We start from the raw sequence: 20,964 nt of genomic DNA, 5'->3' as shown, positions 1-20,964 counted from the left end.
TGGCGGTGGCGGTGGCGATGGCGGAGGCGGAGGCGGAGGCGAGCCCCCCGCGCGGCGTGCGGCGGCTCCGGAGGGATGCGGTAAGGCTGCGCCCCGCCGCAGGGCCCTGCCGCAAGGGCAGCGCAGCGCCCGAGCCCCCCGCGCCCGCGCCCGCGCCCGCTCCCGCGGCGGCTGCCGCAAAGCCCGGCCTTCCCGGGCGCGCTAACATGGAGGAAGCGGGCGTTCTGGCCAGCATGATTTAAACCGAGCATCTCCGGGAGTATTTTTAGTATCGTCTGCTCAGGAGAGCCCAGGCTCCTCTGGTAATCTTTATGCACCGCTGTCTTTCGGTGTTTGGAGTGCATCTCGGAGATATCTTGTGGAAGGTTTACTGTATTATTCTTATATTCAGAGAAACCCTTTCTCAGAGAAAGGCTGTGCAAAGCATTTGTTCACTGGCTATGTTAACAGCATCTTTAGTGGTTAATTGTGCAGCCGGCTAAATAAAGGTAGCAGAACATTTTGGAGTTTCATTTTAGCTGTCAGGGAAGTTGAAGCTCACACTAGCAGTACTTGGCATTTTATTGTTTGACTTTTCCTTTAAAGGACAGAAGAAAGTCATTAACTTCAGCATCTGTACAAGGGCCAGTAGCTTCTTCAATTTCTGTTGTTCAGAAACAAACTTACTGGCAGATATTACTTTTTCTTTAGCTCTGCTGACTTCCAACCTCACAAACGTCCCTGTGAGCTGCAGGGAAGAATATGCCCTGAAAACTGAAATCCTCAGACCACATTAAATATGTGGTTAGGATGAGATGCTCACAAAGGAGACAACAGCTGTGATGCTTTCAAAATATTCTGTTCTTGTGCTTTATTAGCACAGCTCATTAGTATTAATTATACCAGGGCTACCTGAATGCCTATGGTTGAGCATGCATTTAAACAAGTTGCTGGACTGGGGCCTTAAGGTATACATGTTTGTGTCCTCAGAACTTAAGGAATTTTCTGAACATGCTATTTTGTCAGTGAGTTCATAGGAGCAAAATGTTGCCGTCTGATTTGTTGGAATTGTGCCGATAATTTTGTGTCTTTCCTGATACACTGCAGAGAAATAGTAGAGGGCAAAGGGTATAGGGGTTACTTTTAGGTTCTTTAGTCTATATCATTGAGTTTGTCAAATGCACAAGATTTTTTTTACAGTTATAAACAATAAGATAAACTATAAGGTAAGATAAGGACGTTTCTGTCTTTGCTTTCTTGAATATGTTACAGGGAAGGGTTTTTTCCAGCATTACCTTTAGTATTATTAGAGTTAAGTCTGCAGGTAATTGCTCTAGACTTTGGCCCTTAGAAGAACTAGAATTCTAGTAGTGATCAAAAAAGATATAATCCCTTCAGGAATGTATCTCTGAGGAATTACTGGCCTATATTTTTGTTGATTTATTTATTACTTTTCATGCTTTCTCTTAAGTCTGAAAAAGGGCACAGGATAGTTTGACTGGTAGCTGTTTCCTTGCAAGGTTTTTTTCTTTGCTTGCTTGCTTGTTTGTTTTTTCCATTCTTGAAATACATTAGGTATCATGTGCAAAACTGTATTTCTTTTTCTTTTATCTACCCATAAGTGCTGACCTTGATCTTATAAGATCAGCAGAAAAATCCCTAAATGTTTTCTAAACCAAACAGAAATCAAATTACCTGTCCTGCAAATGCAGCTACCTCTGAGGGTGAAACGTATTGAGTCTCAAAAGGATACAGTTGTGCATATATAGGACATAAGGTTTGTTATATCAAAGAAGAGTTTGCCTCTCTATCAGATGTGACAGAGGGATATGAATGTGAGATTATGGTCTCTTTTTATATTTTGTGTGGAACATGTTGGCATCCTGCATTCATGAAAGTCAAGGTGACCAAAAGCACCTCTGCTGCCCAGAGGTGTTTAACACCTTATCGCTATTGCAGAGTACTCTTGGCACTCAGCTCTGGTTGCCTCCTGACAACTGGTCCCTCTTCCTGGAGCTATACGTTTCCCGTCCCAGGGCCCAAGCATGAAGAGGTCCACACTCCGTAGCTTCCCAGCAGGAGATAGGTTCAGAGGTCCGAGCCTGGCTTCCATGGATTCTGCTTCTGCGCAGGAAGGATGCAACTGAAATGAAGATTTGAAGGAGAGAGAGGGCAAAACAGACTCATTGCTGCTTGAAATGATGAGCAGGGTTAAATGGGACTGGTGTTTTGAGGGGAAAATGAGATAAGACCAAAGCAGAATGCATCTCTGGCTGGTTGTTGTTCTCAAAGATATTCCTGATACATTCTTCATGAGAAGGTTACAGTAGGAGCCTAAAGTTCAGAGGTCTGAACACACTTTTGGGTTTCTGAGCTGGAAACAGTGGTTTCCCACAAACTCTTTGGGACTTCACAGTTGGATTCACCTACAATGGACTGGTGACCATGCAGAAGGGCCTAAAATCACCTCTTCCAAGCTCCTTCAAAGCATTGTAAGACTATGGGCCTCAAAAGGCATTGGTTAAGTTCAGTTTGGGCCATTAATATCAGAGGGTGCACAGCCTGTTTTGGAAAGAGAAGACCTATCAGAAACAACCCTTCCCTGTTCACAGAATCACAGAATCGCTGAGGTTGGAAGGGACCTCTGGAGATCGTCTAGTCCAACCCCCCTGCTCAAGCAGGGGCACCTAGAGCACATTGCACAGGATTGCATCCAGGCGGGTTTTGAATATCTCCAGAGAAGGAGACTCCACAACCTCTCTGGGCAACCTGTTCCAGTGCTCCGTCACCCTCACAGTGAAAAAGTTTTTCCTCATGTTCAGATGGAACTGTCTGTGTTTCAGTTTGTGCCCATTGCCTCGCGTCCTGTCGCTCGTCACCACTGAAAAGAGTCTGGCCCCATCCTCTCGACACCCTCCCTTCAGATACTTGTACACGTTGATAAGATCTCCTCTCAGCCTTCTCTTCTCCAAGCTAAACAGGCCCAGCTCTCTCAGCCTTTCCTCATAAGAGAGATGYTCCAGTCCCCTAATCATCTTTGTAGCCCTTTGCTGGACTTGCTCCAGTAGTGCCACATCCCTCTTGTACTGGGGAGCCCAGAACTGGACGCAGTACTCCAGATGTGGCCTCAGCAGGGCTGAGTAGAGGGGGAGGATCACCTCCCTCGACCTGCTGGCAACACTCTTCCTGATGCACCCCAGGATACCATTGGCCTTCTTGGCCACAAGGGCACRTTGCTGCCTCATGCTTAACTTGGTGTCCACCAGCACTCCCAGGTCCTTCTCCACAGAGCTGCTTTCCAGCAGGTCAGCCCCCAGCCTGTACTGGTGCTGGGGGTTATTCCTCCCCAGGTGCAGGACCCTGCACTTGCCTTTGTTTGTTTGCAGCTTGTGGTGGCTCCTTGACCTTGCTGATGGCTGTTGCTGTTGTCCTGTTTGTGAAGAAATGCCCTCTGGGAAATCACCAGCCTGTGATGTGAGGCTTATGGGGGAAATGTGGTGGGAGCGAGGGAATGCCACGGGAAAGCCTTGCAGCTCTGCAGGGCGGACATGGCATCACCACGGACACAGACCAGCAGGTCTCCTGTGGGAGCTTCTTAGTGCCGTGGGACATGCCGGAGCATGAAAAGTATTAAGGACTGGCCAGATCAGCCAAGAGGCCCGGAAATATAATGGCAGCATTTAATGAGTCCAACAGGCAGCCAGCGTGGGGAGGCAGGAGAGGCAGCTGACTTCTCTGGGCCAGCTTGGAGAATGAATGCTGAGTTTGCCAGAAACTTTCTAGTGAAATATTTATGCTGTGAATTTTCAATTCATTCCAAATGTTTGCAAGACTATGCCAGTTTGGGTCGTGCTTTCCTCAGCAAACATCTTCTGCATCCCAGGTGGAACTTTTGCTCTATTTTGGAAAGTGAGAAATGTCTCCAGCTCCTTGGAAATCTCCAGTAGCCTGTGGACAATTTGCTCTCTAGTAACATGGGAAGCTCAGGTTTAAATTCCTGAGCTGAGCAGGGTGTCAGAGATGTGCTTCTCTTCAGACCCAGCAGTGCCCTGTAGCTGGCCTGTCGGATAGCCTAACGTGGCTGTCTTGCGTGAGAGCAGATTTTCTTTTTGTAGATAATTAAATAGGCATCAAAGCAGGGAGCTGAACCCAGATCTCCTGCAGCCTCTCACGCACCTGATCTTGGTGGTGTTTCACTGTGGTTGTGTGAAAGATCCGTGAAAGGTTTCAGTTTTGTCCAGAAACAGGGGGGGAAATATTTTGGAATTGCAAAATTTCGTAGGATGGGAGAACACTTCTTGTTAGCTCTAGATAACATTAATCATCTAAGAGCCTTAGACAAGGTTTGCCTTGGAGTTTGCAAAGATTTGGTGGCTTCATGGCTGGGTTTAGGTATCTGGCCCAGCTGCAGGTTTGAGCGGGACGGGAGCTGGTTGTTCTGGTTTCCTGCAGCTTTAGCCTTCGCTGTGTGCCTGGGGCTGGCAGCTGTTTTATGAATGTTATGTGTTAAACAGGTGTTGTGCAGTGCTGAGGTACAGTGTCCAGGGCCTGGAACATGCAGAAACTTTTTCAGTATTTAGTGGTTTGCTCTTGATTCTAATGCTGGGTCTTTATCCCTGGCACAGTTCTTGTTGACTTCAAAAGCGTATGAATTTGGCACTTCATTCACTTTCATTTCCTTATTTTTTCCCTCCTGCTTAAAATAGCTGCAAATCAATATATTGAATTTATGTAGCTTATTTGATCCTAAAAGTCACTGTCTGTTTCTAAGAGGAGTTGTGGGCAACAGAAGCTACAACCAGACCTTTCCTATGAAAGAAAAAGCAGGCAGTCAATTATAGTGTAATTCAAGGATGTCAGAGCTCAACAGTAAATTATGGCTTTTTTGAAAAACACTAATTGCGTATTTATGGAATCAATCCATGTTTCGAAGGCAGAGATTATGTGCCCTGCAGTGCAAAATATCTAAACACGTTCATTACTCTCAACCATGGTGTAGATGCTGCTATCATCTTTCTTCCCGTGTGGCCAGCTCACAGCTCTGCTTTGCAGTAGAGAAAGGAGTGCTGCACCGGGACGCCGATGTAGCTGGATCTGCAAGTTGGAGAAGGGCCATCGCTGATAGAGGAGCCACCACCATCGTTGAGCTGACGATGGTCAGTGCATGGTCCTGGGGTGGCCTGGTCCCAGCCTGCTATCATGCCTGACAGTTTTAACATTCTTAGGTTTGAATAAAAAAAAAACAAGGGGAAATATATGGAGAGATGTATCCTGGCTTAGCTGGATCTGAGAGAAAATACATACTTCTTCACTAACTCAGGTCTTTGCCTCATGCGCTTATCCATAATGTAATGATATGACTCCTAGTTTCTTAAAAAATGTTTTTTCATTCTCAAGCACCCTTTTCACTGATCTATTTAAAAATGCACCTGCCAACCATATGCTTGAAAAAAGGCTCTAGCAACACAGACAGGAAATTCCAAATTCTTGCCAAAAAATTAAATGTTGCCTGATAATTAGCAAGGACTAGCAGATTATGCTTGATGCAGTTATGGGATGATTAGTGAGTCTGGGAATAAAAAGTGTATTCCTGATCTATCTGTTATTCTCTTCCGTTCCCTGCCAAATCGTAATTTGTCTCCCTAARTTACAGTGCTGGACACAATAGAAAGTCTTAAAGTTTATGGGCAATGGCCCTTCAAGGCAGGTGGCTGAAYTCTTGCTCGTTACAAAGGGAAGTGGGACTGCGTGATCCTTTTACTAAGAAGTCCTGTATCTGTATACCACTTGTTATATCTTCCCTCATTTTGAAAATAGGTGAGGCTGCAAAAGCCTTGCAGCCCCGCGGTGGGATTGCAGCCTGCTGGGCAAGCGCTTGGAGCGTGGGACGCCTCCCTGTCCCAGGAAGCACGGAGTCCAACTTAGAGTAGACAAAAGCGAGAAAAAGGCTAGCAGTAAATAGAAGTGGGGAGCAGTCAGGGGCAATCGAGGTAAAAAAAAAACCAACAAAGTTTGATTGTTTTCCCCTCTTTCAAAGGCGTTTGAAAACAGTCGCTTTGACCTGTCAGGTGCCCAGGTTGATTGTCGTCTCTGTTTTCTTGCAGGCCTCTTTCCCAGGGAGCCTGCACTTAGTGATGGTTCTTCGTCCCACGGGGTTTTTCCAGCGCACCTTCACTGACATTGGATTTCGGTTTAGTCAGGAGGATTTTCTACTCAAATTACCGGTATGCGCATCCAGACGCACAGGGACCGGCTGTGCGCCAGGAGCCCGCGGTGCGGCAGTGTCTGCACGCTGCCGGCCGTTACGCCTAGAGTAACTGGAGCGTCTCTTCCCGTAATGCCATGTTTCCACCGAATCTCTCTCGCAGCGTTTCCAGCTCCCTAGTGCAAAGTTTGCTCCCCGCGGAGCATGTCCGTGATGGTGGGTGGTGGGTTCGTAAGCCTGTCGGCAACCCCGCTATCGGCTGCACGCCTCCGTGGAGGAGAAGGCAGTGCTCAGGAATTAACTTTTGTTTAGTGTGCGGTGACCCCTCCAGTGAAGCCTTTACTATAAATGCCACCCATAATCACCGCTTTCATCTCAGCGTAAACACGTTACCAACATCGCGTTGGTGTTTATTTCTGAAATAGCCACTGGAATGGGTTTGTGTTCTCAAGTGAAAGTTTCAGAAAGCTTCAAAGCCACCTTGATGAGAGGACCTAGCGAGAATAATTAAGAAAAGAGAAATATTCATTCAGAGAATCCAAGGCTGACACAATTATAAAGTCACAAAGCACACTTGTGGTTTTTCTTTAGAAAAGAATGTGGTTTTCACAAACTGTGCATATTTCACTCTAAAATGATCATCACTTGCACAGTTTTGAAAATTCATGATTCATATCACAGGAAAGATGAAGACACGCAAAAATTCATGAATATATATTTATGCAAAATTGGCCACTGCTTTAAGAGGTGTTAAAACATATTTTTCCGGATGACTGGAAAAATCATCTTGTAAAAAACCATGCCTTACCTTTGCTTTCAGCTCTGATCTGCAGTCAGGTACTGCAGTATCTCATTCTGGTTTGCATTTAAGGAAGAAAGCACCTGGGGCATCAGGGTTGACTTAAAAAAGGGTGAAATATATAAAATAAAAGCCATGTTAAGCCATAAGCATAAAAAGAAGGCCCTCTTGTCAAACAACATTTAGAGCAAACCCAATTTTTTCGATACACGAAAGATTTCCAGGCTTGATTCGTGTGTTGGATAGAAGCGATGCTTAACCACTTAACAGCGTTCCCTTGTCTGYAGGTTGTTATGCTGAGCTCGGTTAGCGATCTGCTGACGTACATTGATGAAAAGCAGTTAACRCCGGAGTTTGGAGGCACCCTGGAGTACTGCCACAGCGAATGGGTCATCTTCAGAACGGTGCGTGCCCGGGGCGGYGCGGGGCTCGCGGCTGGTCACGGCAGGGCGCGTAGGGCCTGGTCCCCAAAGTGGCGAGGGCGACAGCCCCTCCTACGCGTCTCCTAAGAGGCATCGAGCGTTGGGTGGCTGAAAGTAACCCTTGAAGCAACTACGTTTCTCGGATAAAATTTGCAAAGGAGTCCAGCAGAGTTAAGCACTCAGTGGGTTTATAAGGGAGTTGGATGATTAACTCCCTTAGGCTCCTTTTGAAATCACTCCCGGAAGATCTGTCTTCTTAAATCTTTATTAGAATTCCCATAATGGTAAATACGAAATATATATTTTTTAATAATGGTTGCTTCAGGCGATTAATATCACAAATGTTTYGGGAAACTAAGGCAATAGGGATATTTCTGCACATTGACTGAATTCAGAAACTTTCCTGTTTTTTTTTTTTCTTTGAAAGAATTTTCCTTTAATATTGCCAGGATCTCTGTGGAATCAGGCATTTAATTCCCTGAGCTGTGCCTTGCCATGCATTTCTGTGCTTTCTGTACCCTCATTTCTCTGTTTTCTGTATGCTCTTGGATTTCCCTGGAATCTGCTCTYGGATTAATGAGAGGTTCAGTTCCCAGTTACCTTCCCAGCAAGTCAAAACGCTGGTGAAAACGTACCAGACTGATCCTTGTGCCCCCTGTTCTGCAACATCATCCACACGGGCAGATGTGGAGCTCAGTGTGAAGACAACAGGGCAAGACATTGTTGCTGGAAGGGTTTAAGCTCCTGCTCTGCTGTTTGTGCCCGTTTACGCTGGTGTGCTGTCACCTTCATGAATTTTTTAATTTTTCRTTCTTGGTTTTGTTCTTTTGCACAATGTGTTACATCAGCAATGACATAGTTCTCTCACTTTGGCTGTTAGAATGACAAAAACATTAAAAGTTAATCTGAAAATGTTGAGGTTCTAGAACAGAACTGAAAATAGTAGATAAGTGTCCGTTTCACAGAGGGCCCAGGAAAACATGCATGGCCGTCCTGACACCTTGTGCCTGCTGCTAGTCCACCCGTGTGTTAGGCACCGTCTCCTCTCACAGGCAGTGCTCACATCCCGAGCCCGTGCATCCCCGTGTGGAGAAGAGCTAGGAATCGCTCCTCTGTGCACTGCTGTCCCGTGTCCTCTTGGTGAAACTGCAGAGGAGGTAGCCGTGACGCCAGGCTGCTTTGTAACCCCCTCTTTGGGCTTGCAAACCTGGAAACATCTATCACCAAGAAGCCAAATATATCTCCAAAGCCCTATTTTCTGGAAGTGGTTCCCAGTGTGGGCTAACCAGGAGAAGGATGACAGAAGAGGAAGTACAGAAATCTGAGAGTTGGATCCTAAGGTGGATCCTACTATACACCTCCAATATATGTTAGGAAAAATCTCGTGGTGCCTAAGGACAGGCAGCAGAAAACGAAGCATGAGATATCTGCGCCCAATGCTATCCTCATTGAATTCCCTGTTGTGGATTCAGACTGTACTAAAAGCCAGCTGGCCGTGTGCTCCTGCCTACTATCTAACACGCAAAAGCGCACAACAGCTCAGCGTAAAGTGGACCTCCCACCCGCCTCTGTACGAATAAGCTGTTCGGCTTCCTTGCAAATCTCAGCCTCCTCTCTTAATGCATTCTTAACGAGCTTTAGGAATATCCTGAATCCCAAGCTGATTGCACTTGTTGTCTCCCACCAGGCAATAGAGAGTTTTGCACTAACCGTGAAGGAAATTGCCCAGATGTTGCAGTCTTTTGGCACGGAGTTGGCAGAAACCGAGTTACCGGAGGACATGTATTCGATCGAGCACATCCTGGCGCTGCGCACCGAAAAGTACTACCAGCTCAAGGTATGCCTCATCGGAAACTCAGCCGCGTGTTTGCAGCCGGTGTTCACGTGGCAAGGCAGGATCTCTGGGTTTTGACTGCCTGTTTGTTTGATGCTCACTCCTCCTTCCCTCCCAGGCATGTGTACGTGTTGACAGACAAAATAAAACACAGCATGACTAGCTCTGTATGTTACACTTACATTTGCCTTTCATTCAAATAAATTACCCTGCCAACATCCAGCAAACTGTCTCAGCTGCCACCTGCTTACCGGCCAGAGAAGCTGGTATCTGGAGTGCGCTCCATCTCTGCGCTTTGCACTTTTTCCTGGGAACCTGGCTTCCCAGGAGCGCGTGCCGCCAGCACTCGCTGCGTGCGCCTCGCGGGTTGCCCCCGGCCCCCGGGGCTTACCGAAGCTGCCTTGGTTTCAGAGAGCATCCAAGGTGAAGGTTTACTGGGAATGTATGCTATACAGCATGCACAGTATACAGCATTCATGGCATAATCCCTGTCTTAATGTGAGCCTTCGTGTTTCATGTTAAACAGCATTTGTTTCTATAATGTTTTAAGATTTTTTTCAACTATTTGTGATTAAAATTATTATAGGATTTAATGGAAGATTTGGTACAGCCAACTGCTGCTATCAAGCTGTTGCCTTTGCTGCCGCTGTGTATTTCTGTGGACAGCTTCGGCCCCATCGCAAAACCCTCGCTCCCAAAACAGGATTCCCCTGTTAATAGCAGTACTGCAGGGCTGAGGAATGAGGTCCTTTGCTTTGTGACAGGATACGTATCAAAGAAGCCTATCTATTTTCATTTGTAATCATTTGTCATTCATGTGACGGAGATTTCCCAGAAGGCTGACAGTAAGAAATGAGCAGAATGACATCCAACGTGTATTGGGTGTAGGCACATATGTGTGTGTGCATGTGTATGGCAAGTATAATTATAAACACAGCAAATGGGCCGCTATTTCTTCTTTAAAAACAGAGAGAGGTGTAGTAACACAGCAGCTACATGTGCTGCCATATGTTTGATTTAAACTTTATGCTTAAGCCCATATCCAAAGCGTAGGGAGCAGATATCAGTTAGATAACTTAATCCTGTATATAAACGGTCCAGTAATATGCACTTTTCTCTGTGGGGAAATGAAAAATGTCATGTGTTTTCATTAGCATATAAAGCACAGCAGTACTCGGTACAAGGCATCTGTTGCTTTTAATATCTTGTCCACTAATTTGAAATATCAAAAACATTCTTTGGCTTTTGACTGAAATGAAGTCCATTGGCTTTTTTTCTGTTTTCCTTCTAAGATCATGAAAGATGAAAGTAGATGAGAAACTGTGCACAGATTGTGATGACAGCAACACATGGGATCCTTGTAGCTCTCATGACAACCAAAAGATTGGTACAGCTGATTCTTGCATGCAAATAATGAGCAGATCAGAACAATTTAGGAAGTTGTGAACAGCTACGTTCAGTTAYGTAACTGAACAGAAGCCAGTTGCAAATGCAGTGAAAAAAATGACAGAAATTACTTGTACGGAGTAACTAAGAAATTAATCTCTTTTGATATACTGAATGGGAAAAAATCAAGTTGACACCTGTGTGACGATTGGGCTAGTGTATCTAGCATACAAGAAAAGGCTTTGTATCGCAGGAGAATTGAGGACTCTGGAGATGAGGCGTAACGAGACGAGGCAGCAGCCCAAGCACGTGCCCACGGCGTCGCCTCCTCCGGCCCTGGGGCTGCTCCTGCGCTCGGGGGGCTTGGGCATCCGCCGGGGCCCTCTGGTCTCACACATCGCTGCTGCTGCTGCGTTTTGTAGCAGGGAAACTGAGGCAGCGGGAGAAACGTGAGATGGCTTAGCTCACAAAAAGTGGTCTGAATCAGCAATGTGTTGTGTTGTGCAGGAAGATATCACAGCAGTCAAAAAAGAGGGAAACTTGCTTTTAAGTAATTTGGAAGAGCCTGACTCCGGTGAATGTACTGAGGACCAGCACCGCGAGAGACCCGGGGACTGGGAAACTGTGAATCGGTGAGTGCACGGTGTTGCTTATTTGAACGATTTTTGAGGGAAAACGCTCAGGCTGTGTAAGGGTGGGGTGCTGTTTAGGTCAGCTATGGAAAAGGTGCGGACAGAGATAGCACAGTTCTGCTCCAGACCCTTCAAATTGCTGGGTGACTTCTGTCAAGTGACTTTGACCTCCTCTGACTTGTTTGCCCACTTCTGTGATGAAGCTGTGGAGCAGATGCAGTGTTCTCCAGTGCAAGGCTCTCGGGTAGCATTCAGATAAAACGGAGATAATAACAACTGCTTCACATAGATGCTTTCATCTGTAATGATGATTTCATTCAAGTTCTTTCTGAGATCTCCACAAGCCACATATACATGCCTATTGAATTTGAGTGAGGGATAAACTTGGGCCCAGAAGGCCTGAATAGGTGATATCTCTAGGGCTTGTTCCTCTTTGCTCGTCCTCTATTTGCAAATTGTTCRTCCTCTCTTCTTTCCGTACTCAAGGTTACTTGGTCAGCTGCRTGAGATGGAGACTGCTTTTGATGGCTTCTGGGAAAAACACCAGTTAAAAATGGAACAATATTTACAACTGTGGAAGTTTGAGCAAAGTTTTCAAGAGGTATGATCAGATGTGCTACTTCTGTTGGCAGAAAGAAGAGTCAGGGGAGGGAAAAAGGAGGGGAGAGGAGAGTTTTTATGCTTTTTAATTAGTCCTTTCCAGCACATGGTGATGAGGTAACTAGATGAACTAGATCTAACTCTGAACCGGTTAAATCAAGTCTGCAATTACTGGAGGATGTTCAGTTTATGCTGCTTTTCCGTGACTCTGACTGGCAGGGTTGCTACATTGGGAAGACCRCTGTGCTTCCTCATTCAGAGCTAATTTAGATATCACTGCCCTGCAGCCACATAGATTTCACAGATAGGAGCATCTTTGAAATTAGAAATTAGGTCTTGGACTCTAGTTTATTATTGCATTTAACAGTCTTAGCTATAATGTGATTAACTTTTGGTCTAAGAATGATTTTATGCCTGTGCTTTGTATCATTTTGCAGCAATATCTTCTTTTCTGTGTCTAGGTCAAGAACGCCATTGAATTTTTAATGGGTCAGCAAGCGGAAGTGCCTGACACTGGAGATAGTGTCTCCCAAGTCAAACAGAGGCTCAAGGACTTGGGTCATTTAGATGGTATGGCTCAGGTGAGATAATCTTTCATAGGAAAGGTGCACTAATGAAACGGAAGAGGCACATTCTGTATTTGTGGTAGGAGATGTTTTCTGAAATGGCCTGATTCTGGTGTCATTCAGTGGCAAGTGGCTGCACTAAAGTGTTGATTTCACGTCTTTCTGCTCTGTGCAGCAAAACTGTGATCACACTGCAAACCAGGAACAGGGTATTTAATTATCATAGCTAAAATAAATTGCTGAGCCACCATGAAAATCCAGATCAGATAAATGTCTGAACATAGGGCAGACGTGGGAGTTAATGAGCTGGAAAAAGAATTATTTATATGTTAAGTGCTTTAGCTATGCTAATAGTCAGAGACTTGTTAACAGGCACATGGAGAGGCAAAAAAGTTGCTATCCTGAAGTGTCTGTGATTTGAACATAACATATGGATGAAGGCTAAGAGATGTAGCTGAAAGAAGAGTGAAGAGAGATGATTCACACGAGCCTGGCTGAGACTGTGACTACTGTAAAGGGATGTGCTCATCATGGGGGAGAAATCCTGAGGGATTTGGACACAGCCCCCGGAGACTCCCTTGGAAATRAGAGCCACGGGGGAAAGGTCTAAGGCTTCTTGGCCATTTGGAGGAAATTTTTCTCAAGAGTGGGAGGAGGAAGAAAAAGCATGGCAGAGCAGGTGCAACAGGGAAGCGGTCCAACAGAAAGCCAGCACTGGAGAAGATACTATAATAACCATTACGCTGACCAAGACGTGCGTGTAAGATAGCATGGTCTTTGCAGCAAGCTTTGTTACAAACAGCCGGGTTTGTTTTCACTATAAACCTTAACTGCTCAATTCCCTTTCATGCTCATGAGCATGGCATGCCTAAACTGGACATTAGATATGTTTTTTAGAGTGCCGTTCCTGGAAATGGCAGCAATGCCTAGCCAGCAACCATTCACGGCATAACTAGTTAGGTGAAATATTGTTTTCTTCTTCTTCCTCCTTTTGGACGGTGAAAGCTTTTTTCCCAGACAACGGATGCCATCGTGTCCTGCATAAGCCACCCACTCTGGCCACTCCTAATGGCAGTCATTTCCATATGTACCTGAAATCAGGTAAAATGAGAAAGCGCATGTAGTTATTTGTAGACATTTTGTCATTATTTCACTAAACATGCGATCCTTTCTCTTCCTGTTACTGAAGGACCTGATAGGGAAGGCTCAGGTGGTGATACTGCATGGACACCAGCTAGCAGCAAATCATCACTACGCGCTCAACTTGATCTGCCAGCAGTGCAACGAGCTGCGGCACCATTCTGACGTCTTGTCGGATGAGATCAAAAGGAAGCACATGCGACTGCAGAAGACCTTGGATCTTCATACCCGCCTTCAGCAGGTAGAGTGCAGAGATACGGCACCCTGAGAAGTAGTTAGCCTCTCCATGTGGTTAGCATCTCCACTTTTTAGCTAGAAGCATCTCGTTTAAATTTACAACTTTGCTTCAGCAATTCATATCAAGAAAGCATTCCCCAGGGGGAGGGAGACTGCTTTGCCCCTCACTTAGCTGGCTCAGTTGGCAAACAGGTATCCGTTGGTACTGAAAATAGTCAATAGAAAGAGGTAGGTGTCTCCAGAGGGCAATTCAGAATTTCTAAGCTCAGTGCAATAGAGGTAACACTTTCAGATAAGCTCCAGGCCTTTTCTGTTAGGGATTTATTAAGAAACAACTTGGATGACTGTATAATAAGTTGACAGATTAGTAGGTATGTCCAGCTGCTGTGTGCTGACATGGAAGTGGAGTCGTGCGGCTCCACTGCTCTTTGATATCTTAATCAGCATTGAAAATTAATTTAGGAAAATACATGCTAATTCAGCTGGAAGGCMCAGGTCTGTAGTATGCTTGAAGCAACTGAGAGAAGCAGCAAAGTTAGGACCGTGTGTGTGCTACAGTTTGAGAGTGTTAACTGAACCCTGAGCTTGGCATTCAGCTCTTACTTATATATATTAAATGCAGAACTTTAAACTGCAATTTAAATTGCTTATTTTATTAAAAATATGAATGCAATTATTTTGATTATTCCTCACAACTCAGATTTGCACTGAGCCAGGCATTTATCTCAAGAAACCCACCCATCACATTGTAAGATCTGGTTTTCCCCTTCAGCTTTCTAAATTGGATAAAATAACGGACTGTTTATCATATGGTTCAGCTATGCACCAAACTCTGCTTTTTTGCCAGTTATATTACTGATTTTCTCCAGCTAGAAGCAAGAGCAGAACTTGGCTGGGTATGTTGAGGAATGTAGTCACCCTCCAGAAAAATGCGGCCTTTCTTCTTATTATCAAAACGCAATAGCTGCTTAGATCTTTAGCGACACTAGAATTCGAAATACAGATCCGGTAAATGCGAACTGAAGGTGTGACAGATATTTGTCGTGGGTACTCGGGTTTAGCAGGGCGCCGCTCACTGTCTCCGCTCCCTGTACTTGCCCTGTGCTGTTATCAGGCCCTGCAGTGCTGTGACGAAGGTGCCTACCTGCTCGCTAACCAGCAGATGGATAAATGCCAGTCCAAAGAAGGTGCTCAGAAAGCTCTCCAGGACATAGAAAGATTTCTCGAAAGCTCCTCGCCCTACTTAAACTATGATTCCCAAGCCCTGCATTATGATTTTGAGTCAGTCTTAACGGCTGAATTAAAGGTAAGCAACCCCTCAAATCCTCATCACGTAAGTAAAAAGTAAGATCAGACAGTGTTGCAGTGTTGTCAGCTTTTCACTTCTCTGCTTTGGCTCCAAGTGCAAAATAATGGTAGTTATTTGATCACAGGAATCTTTTTCGCTCTCCGCAGTGCCAGATACAGTCAGTGCAGGTCAAGCTTGAAAATGTCCGAAGCATGTTTGAGAATCGCCAGTCTTGCTTCAAGAAGCTGTTGGATAAACATGTGCGGCCTGTCCAATTAGTAGCCCCTCGGCCAGAAAATCCACCAAGATCAAAATCACCGTTATTCTCTCCCAAACATGGTAAAATATTTTAAACTTATGGTATCTTCAGATGTTAATTTTGCTCTGAGCCAGGAAGAGTAAGGCTAAGGCCAGTTTTGAGGAACCAGGTAGACCTTGTTGGCTGATGCAGAGTTGCTGTACAATATTAAATGTATATGAGCTAATTTATTATCCTTTCAATTTCTGTACCTAGCTTCCCATTTCTGTGTGAGGAAGGTGGTGTGGAAGTCTCATGCAGAGTGCATGGACTGGCTGCTTGTATATAGGTCTGTGCCGTTGTGTTGGCTCCATAGGCAGGGCTCCCGAAGTTTCTCGGTGGTGCTGCACGTTTTTCCAAACTCCAAAATAATGGCTCTTCCAAATTTCATAATATATTTTCTTGTTTTTATAAGGCAACCACATAGAATGGGCAAAGATGACCAAATAAAATGAATGCAATATTTTTTCCACTCCCTCTGTAGAAATGCATTGCAAAACACCTTCTGCAGCTCAGGCTGGCTTGGCTGGCACTGGTTGTGTGATACGTATTCACACTTTTTGCTCAGTGAAAAAGAGAGCCATAAACAGTGCATACTTCCAGTTCTGCTTCACTAGCATCCTTCTGGGCTGAACTGGTGAATCAATACTACAGGCAAAAGGGCAAGATTTATGAATTTATTAGCATACGTATTCTCTAAATCAAAAAGCTCCCATTAGCAATCTCTTTAATTGTCTCAAACTGGAACTGACGTAAAATTAGACTGGCATTTGCAAAGGACCCTAGAGAAATGGAGGACTCCAATCTCATGAACATAAGCAAGAAGTTGGATGCTTAACTCCCTTTGAGTATTTGAAAATGTCTCCCATAAATCCGAACTGTGGAATAATTAATGTTCATAAAGGTACAAATTCTGTTTGAGTCAAGGTTGTTGAATGTTCTGCCTAGATTCCGGTGATGGGATTTGGCACCATGTTAGCTTTGAATTTTAAAATTAAAGCTTGTATCCTTAGCAGCCCTGTATATATCAGAATTTAAAAGTGTTTCAAAGTAACATTCATATTTTTTAAACCAGGAATGTGCTAAGTTATGTGGCAATATTAAATTCAGTGATCTGATTGCATAAAGCAGTTAAACAGTTTTGATGTGCTTTAATACAAAAATGTTTATGATGAATTGGTGAATATTGGTTATGGTGAATAGTAGTAGGTGACAAATAGTTTTAAAAAGTGGCTCCAATTCAGGGAGTTATGAATGTGAATAATCAAGCCAGTGAAGGGAGGTGAATGCACCGAGATGCAGAGAGGGGAATTAAGCTGCTCCAGATGCAGGCCAGTGCTGCAAATAAATTCCAAATTTCCTTCTGAATGTGGCCAGCGCCACGTTCACGAGACCACACTGCCCTCTGAACCCATCCTCAAACCAGGAGGGAAGCTCTGAGTCTCAAAAATTAAAATATAGCCCATTTTTCCTATTGCAAGTTTTTTATCTTTCCAGTAACAGGAAACTCTGAAGAAGGAATCACTGACTTAAAGAACAGGGATAAATGGATGGTTTTTGTGAGAGCATCATCAATGGGCTGGACCTACTTGATGCACCTGCTTTAAGGGTTGCATGTTTTTCTAGGAAAGACTCTCACTCACTGATAACGCGCAGGCATCCTCCGTTAATCACATTCCTGAAAGACATGATCAAGCATCTTGAAAGGAGCATAGCCAGCCAGAGGTGAAAGACAAAAGGCTCTTCCTTGGATGCAACACGCCCAGAGATCTTTTTAATAAGGCCTCTGCTTGACAGAAAACATCAAACTGCTGTAGGCCTGCTGGTGGGATGTACAGTGTCGAAGGCGCGTGCTGGGCTCTGCTGAGAGCACTTTGAGATGTATGGGTTTTATGGCATGGGCTGAAACCGTGCCACCTCTGGGCACATTACTTTCGTCCTCTTTTCTTTCTTTTTTTCCTCTCTTTTTTTTCCCCTTGTTTTTCTGCCTAAGGAGAGGCACTTCTTCTTTCATGTTTGCTCTGGATTTGAAGCCAGTCTGATAAGCGTTGTTCTGATTTTGAAACCACTTTTGGGAAATAAAGAATAAAACCGCCCCGTCCTGAACCATAAAACTTAGCGAGATATGTGGCGGTGGTACAAGAGGCCGCGGTGGAGTCCGAGTGCTGTAGTCAAGTAACTCCATGGTCACGGGGGGGAGCTTTTCTCCTCCCCAGGGGCTTGCAACAAAACACTGAGCTACGTCTGATGACTGTCTCTCGTCTGAGTTACTATCCGTGCTCCCTCTCCCCGCAGTGGGAGCCTCCCAGTAGGACCACTGCTAAATCCTAATTTCCTTTGGATCTTCTCACCTTGTGCCGTGGTGGGGCACACGCCACGCRTGGCTCCAGTCCGCTCCCTGGTGCTCCCCACTCCTTCTCCATTCGGCATGTTCACAAGTGGAGGTTTAAAGCCTCTTTGGTGTAATAACCTGTAATCATTTTATCTTGTAGCAGCCCATGCTGAAGATGCGGCACCTGCTCTCCATGCTGCTTTCCATTCCTCTGCATCAGTTTCTCTCCCTACATCTTTTGCTCATTGCTTCACAAAAGGTGGTTCTTCTGCATCAGTACTATTCACAACTTTGTCTAACCTAGACACAGCTGCCGTTAGATTAATGTGCTGCTTTTGTATTCTTATGTGCTGCAATCCTTTTTTTTCACCCTAATGGAAAGATACTTGATTCATCTGCTTGATTTTTTTTTTCTTTGCTGGCTCATTTTTTAATTTATAAATAAGGTGAATATTGCACATCAGAACTTATTTATTTTTGGTCTATCTGAGAATTTCATGTAGTCACTTCTAATATTTCAGGCCATTCTAGTATCTGAAAATAAATGCTTTGATGCCCATGACACAAAAGCCCACAATTTTAGGTTGACTTTAGCAGAAGGAGGGGGATGCGAGGAAGCCGCCTGGAGGTGCTAGTCCCCATGTCCACGTGGCAGCGCCACATCCCGGCTGTGCTGGGAGAAACAGTTTATGCTACCAGCTGAGYATCTGACCTACACTCATAAAAGGACTTTAAACCAGTATCCCAGTAGGTGATGTTCCTTATGGTAGTTTATTTTGTTTTACTACTCTACCATTTGCAGAGGCTTTACAGACTTTGCTAGGTTTTGATTACAGTATTCCCTTAATGGATGTTTTGTTCTTCCYAATTAGTTTTTACTTTATGGCCTTTATGCCCTTCCATGTGACTATGGCATTCAGTATTGTTATTTGAGATACCTTTTATTTTGTTATTTTGCTTCTAGTATTAGCTAACTAATTATTCACTCCTAAAATCTATCCCACTTTTGTTGGTGACCTCGTAGTTTCTCTCTGAACTGTCTCTTTCACTATAGCTATAAATTATGTAATTATCTATTTTTCTACCCAAGGTGTGGATTTTAATTCCAGTTTGAAATTTTCATTTGATCTCTCTCTCCCTGGGAAGAAAACGTCAAGAAAAACTCAAAATTCTCGCAAGGTAAAAATTATTAGTGAAATTTGAATGACATTTATATACTAAGATCCCAAATCAGACCCTTCTAAAAATTGATTGAACATAGCTTTTGGATTTGAAGGTGCTTTTTTTTAATATATATAATATTTACCCTTTCATATCCCTATGATTTGTTTGGATTTGTCCAGTATCTGAGATCTATTTTGGATTGTTTGTCCAAATCACAGGTATTGGTTTCCTGTGTGTTAGTCCCTGAATTTGTTCTTTGCAAAGCASTGATGCCTATTAAGGGAACTCCATATCTGCAGTTATTTCCCTTTGGAAGCTGTTCTCTGGTGTCTGTGCTAATAAGTTATGTTATCAGTATTTTCAGATTTTAATGTAGCAGAGTAATTGATGGGAGTATTTGGCTACATTACATGCTATGACCTCTTAAAGTTTTCTGTCACGTAGGATTTCTTAAAAGGCAGCCTATTTCATCCTTCCCCAAAGAGCTGCTGTGTTTGCTTGGGCTGGACTGATCCGGCCTCGGTGATGAGCTCTCTGCGGCTCTTTCTAACACCTCCCCTTCCTCTTCCAGATCGAAGTAATGCACGACTATCAAGAAAAACGGAATTCCTTGCAGTCTTTTATTTCAGACAGTGACGACAACTTAGATATACTAAAAGGGTAAGCTTTCACCCTGTTTAAATCAGAGGTACTCAAAGAAACGCTTATTTTTGGTCAGTCCTTGCACCGTCCRTGTATTCCTCCAGCTGGAGCTAGGTGTCATCTGTTGCGCTTTTACTTATTCTTTCATCTCTATGATGGTTGTTAATTAGATCACATGTAAGATCATCATATGTTTTGGGCTTCTTTACCCTCACTGATTTCCTGTGGTTTCTTTTGAGACATACAAAAATTACGTACTTCTCTTTTTTCTTTATTTCAGCCATGTCATAAATGAGCTTATAGAAACGGAGAGAGTGTACGTAGAGGAGCTGTTCACTGTTTTGACGGTGGGTGATGTCGGATCCYTCGCTGCTGTTCCCCAGTGACTTGTACAAAAGGGCACCTGCCACTCTGTCAGACTAAGCAAAAAAGTGATGGGGTTGAGTTCTACCCAACTGTCAGATCCCTAGATAGACAGGAATTTTCAGATTTTCTCCCTATCATTTTTGACTCGGAGGCATCTGCAGGAACAGTTGGTGTTGGGATGAGTTTTTTTGTCTCGAATGAGGGCGAAGCCTCCTGTTTGCACACAAATGAACTAATAATTGGTTTTATCAGTGAAAAATGTACAAAAAAGCTGGTATTTTTAAATGTTCCCTGGTTTCTTTTACCTTTCCAAGACAACAGAAAGCAGCTTGTATTTTATCTTTGGAAGGATTCTGCCTTAGTACTGTGAGGTTCGTGAACACATAAAGCACATTTCTTAGTTTAGAAACCAGATTATAAATTCACATACTACCGTTTTACATACCCATACTTTATTTACTTTATTTAACCACTGTGGGCAGTGGTTAAATATAGATGATTACCTTTCCAACTCATGTTAAAGGGCCTCAGTTTTGTGCAATGTTTGATGACTATCGTGGGTTGCATGAGCTGTTGTCAATGGTCTTTTTAGCATCTTCTTCACAGAGATGGTCCTGAGCTCTGGCGCTTTCCTATCTTACAGTTAGGTCTTTTGTACTCCTTTGAACTTACTGTATCTTTCCTAGGGTTTACCCCAGCAGGTAAATATTTTTGCATTGGTGTAGGAAGGTGATTTTAATGCAGGGAGCTTTGCATTATTTCCTAATTCCACCTGACAATTTGTAGTGCAGCAGGGTTTCTTATAGCTCTTCCCTGTTACTTAGCAAAGTCCCCCGTTTTGAAAAGGCTGTGATTTCAGGAGGCAGATACAGYGACAGAGGGCAGAAAACCTTAGACAGCAGGAATCAAGGAGAGAGGGCTCCTGGTGTTCAGAAAGTGTCTTGTGTAAGATAAAAAGCTCATTGATTTTGGTATTTGATCTCAAGCCCTCTCTGGTTGTAACAAATTATCTTGTAGGCCAGTTCTTGCGAGATTGTCTGTAACTGCATTTCCCTTGCAAACAAGTAGTCACTC

At 44.1% G+C, this 20,964-nt stretch overlaps 1 protein-coding gene across 1 annotated transcript in view; it reads left to right on the top strand.

Annotated features, from left to right (window-relative positions):
- The window catches only part of MCF2 (MCF.2 cell line derived transforming sequence), a 63,497-nt gene that overhangs the window by 25,176 nt on the left and 17,357 nt on the right, over positions 1 to 20,964 (top strand). The window contains exons 5-16 of the mRNA XM_026082692.1: positions 6,084 to 6,203; positions 7,271 to 7,387; positions 9,093 to 9,242; positions 11,133 to 11,257; positions 11,744 to 11,858; positions 12,319 to 12,438; positions 13,613 to 13,804; positions 14,915 to 15,106; positions 15,256 to 15,427; positions 18,809 to 18,897; positions 19,454 to 19,542; positions 19,805 to 19,871. Of these exons, the coding sequence (XP_025938477.1) occupies positions 6,084 to 6,203; positions 7,271 to 7,387; positions 9,093 to 9,242; positions 11,133 to 11,257; positions 11,744 to 11,858; positions 12,319 to 12,438; positions 13,613 to 13,804; positions 14,915 to 15,106; positions 15,256 to 15,427; positions 18,809 to 18,897; positions 19,454 to 19,542; positions 19,805 to 19,871 (1,548 nt within the window). The remainder of the gene's footprint in view (positions 1 to 6,083; positions 6,204 to 7,270; positions 7,388 to 9,092; positions 9,243 to 11,132; positions 11,258 to 11,743; positions 11,859 to 12,318; positions 12,439 to 13,612; positions 13,805 to 14,914; positions 15,107 to 15,255; positions 15,428 to 18,808; positions 18,898 to 19,453; positions 19,543 to 19,804; positions 19,872 to 20,964) is intronic.

Source organism: Apteryx rowi, unplaced genomic scaffold (genome assembly GCF_003343035.1).
Source record: "Apteryx rowi isolate R43461 unplaced genomic scaffold, aptRow1 scaffold_59, whole genome shotgun sequence".
In the NCBI taxonomy this organism is placed as follows: Eukaryota; Metazoa; Chordata; class Aves; order Apterygiformes; family Apterygidae; genus Apteryx; species Apteryx rowi.
The sequence above is the reverse complement of the archived record's forward strand: the minus strand, read 5'-3'. Positions and strand labels throughout refer to the sequence as shown.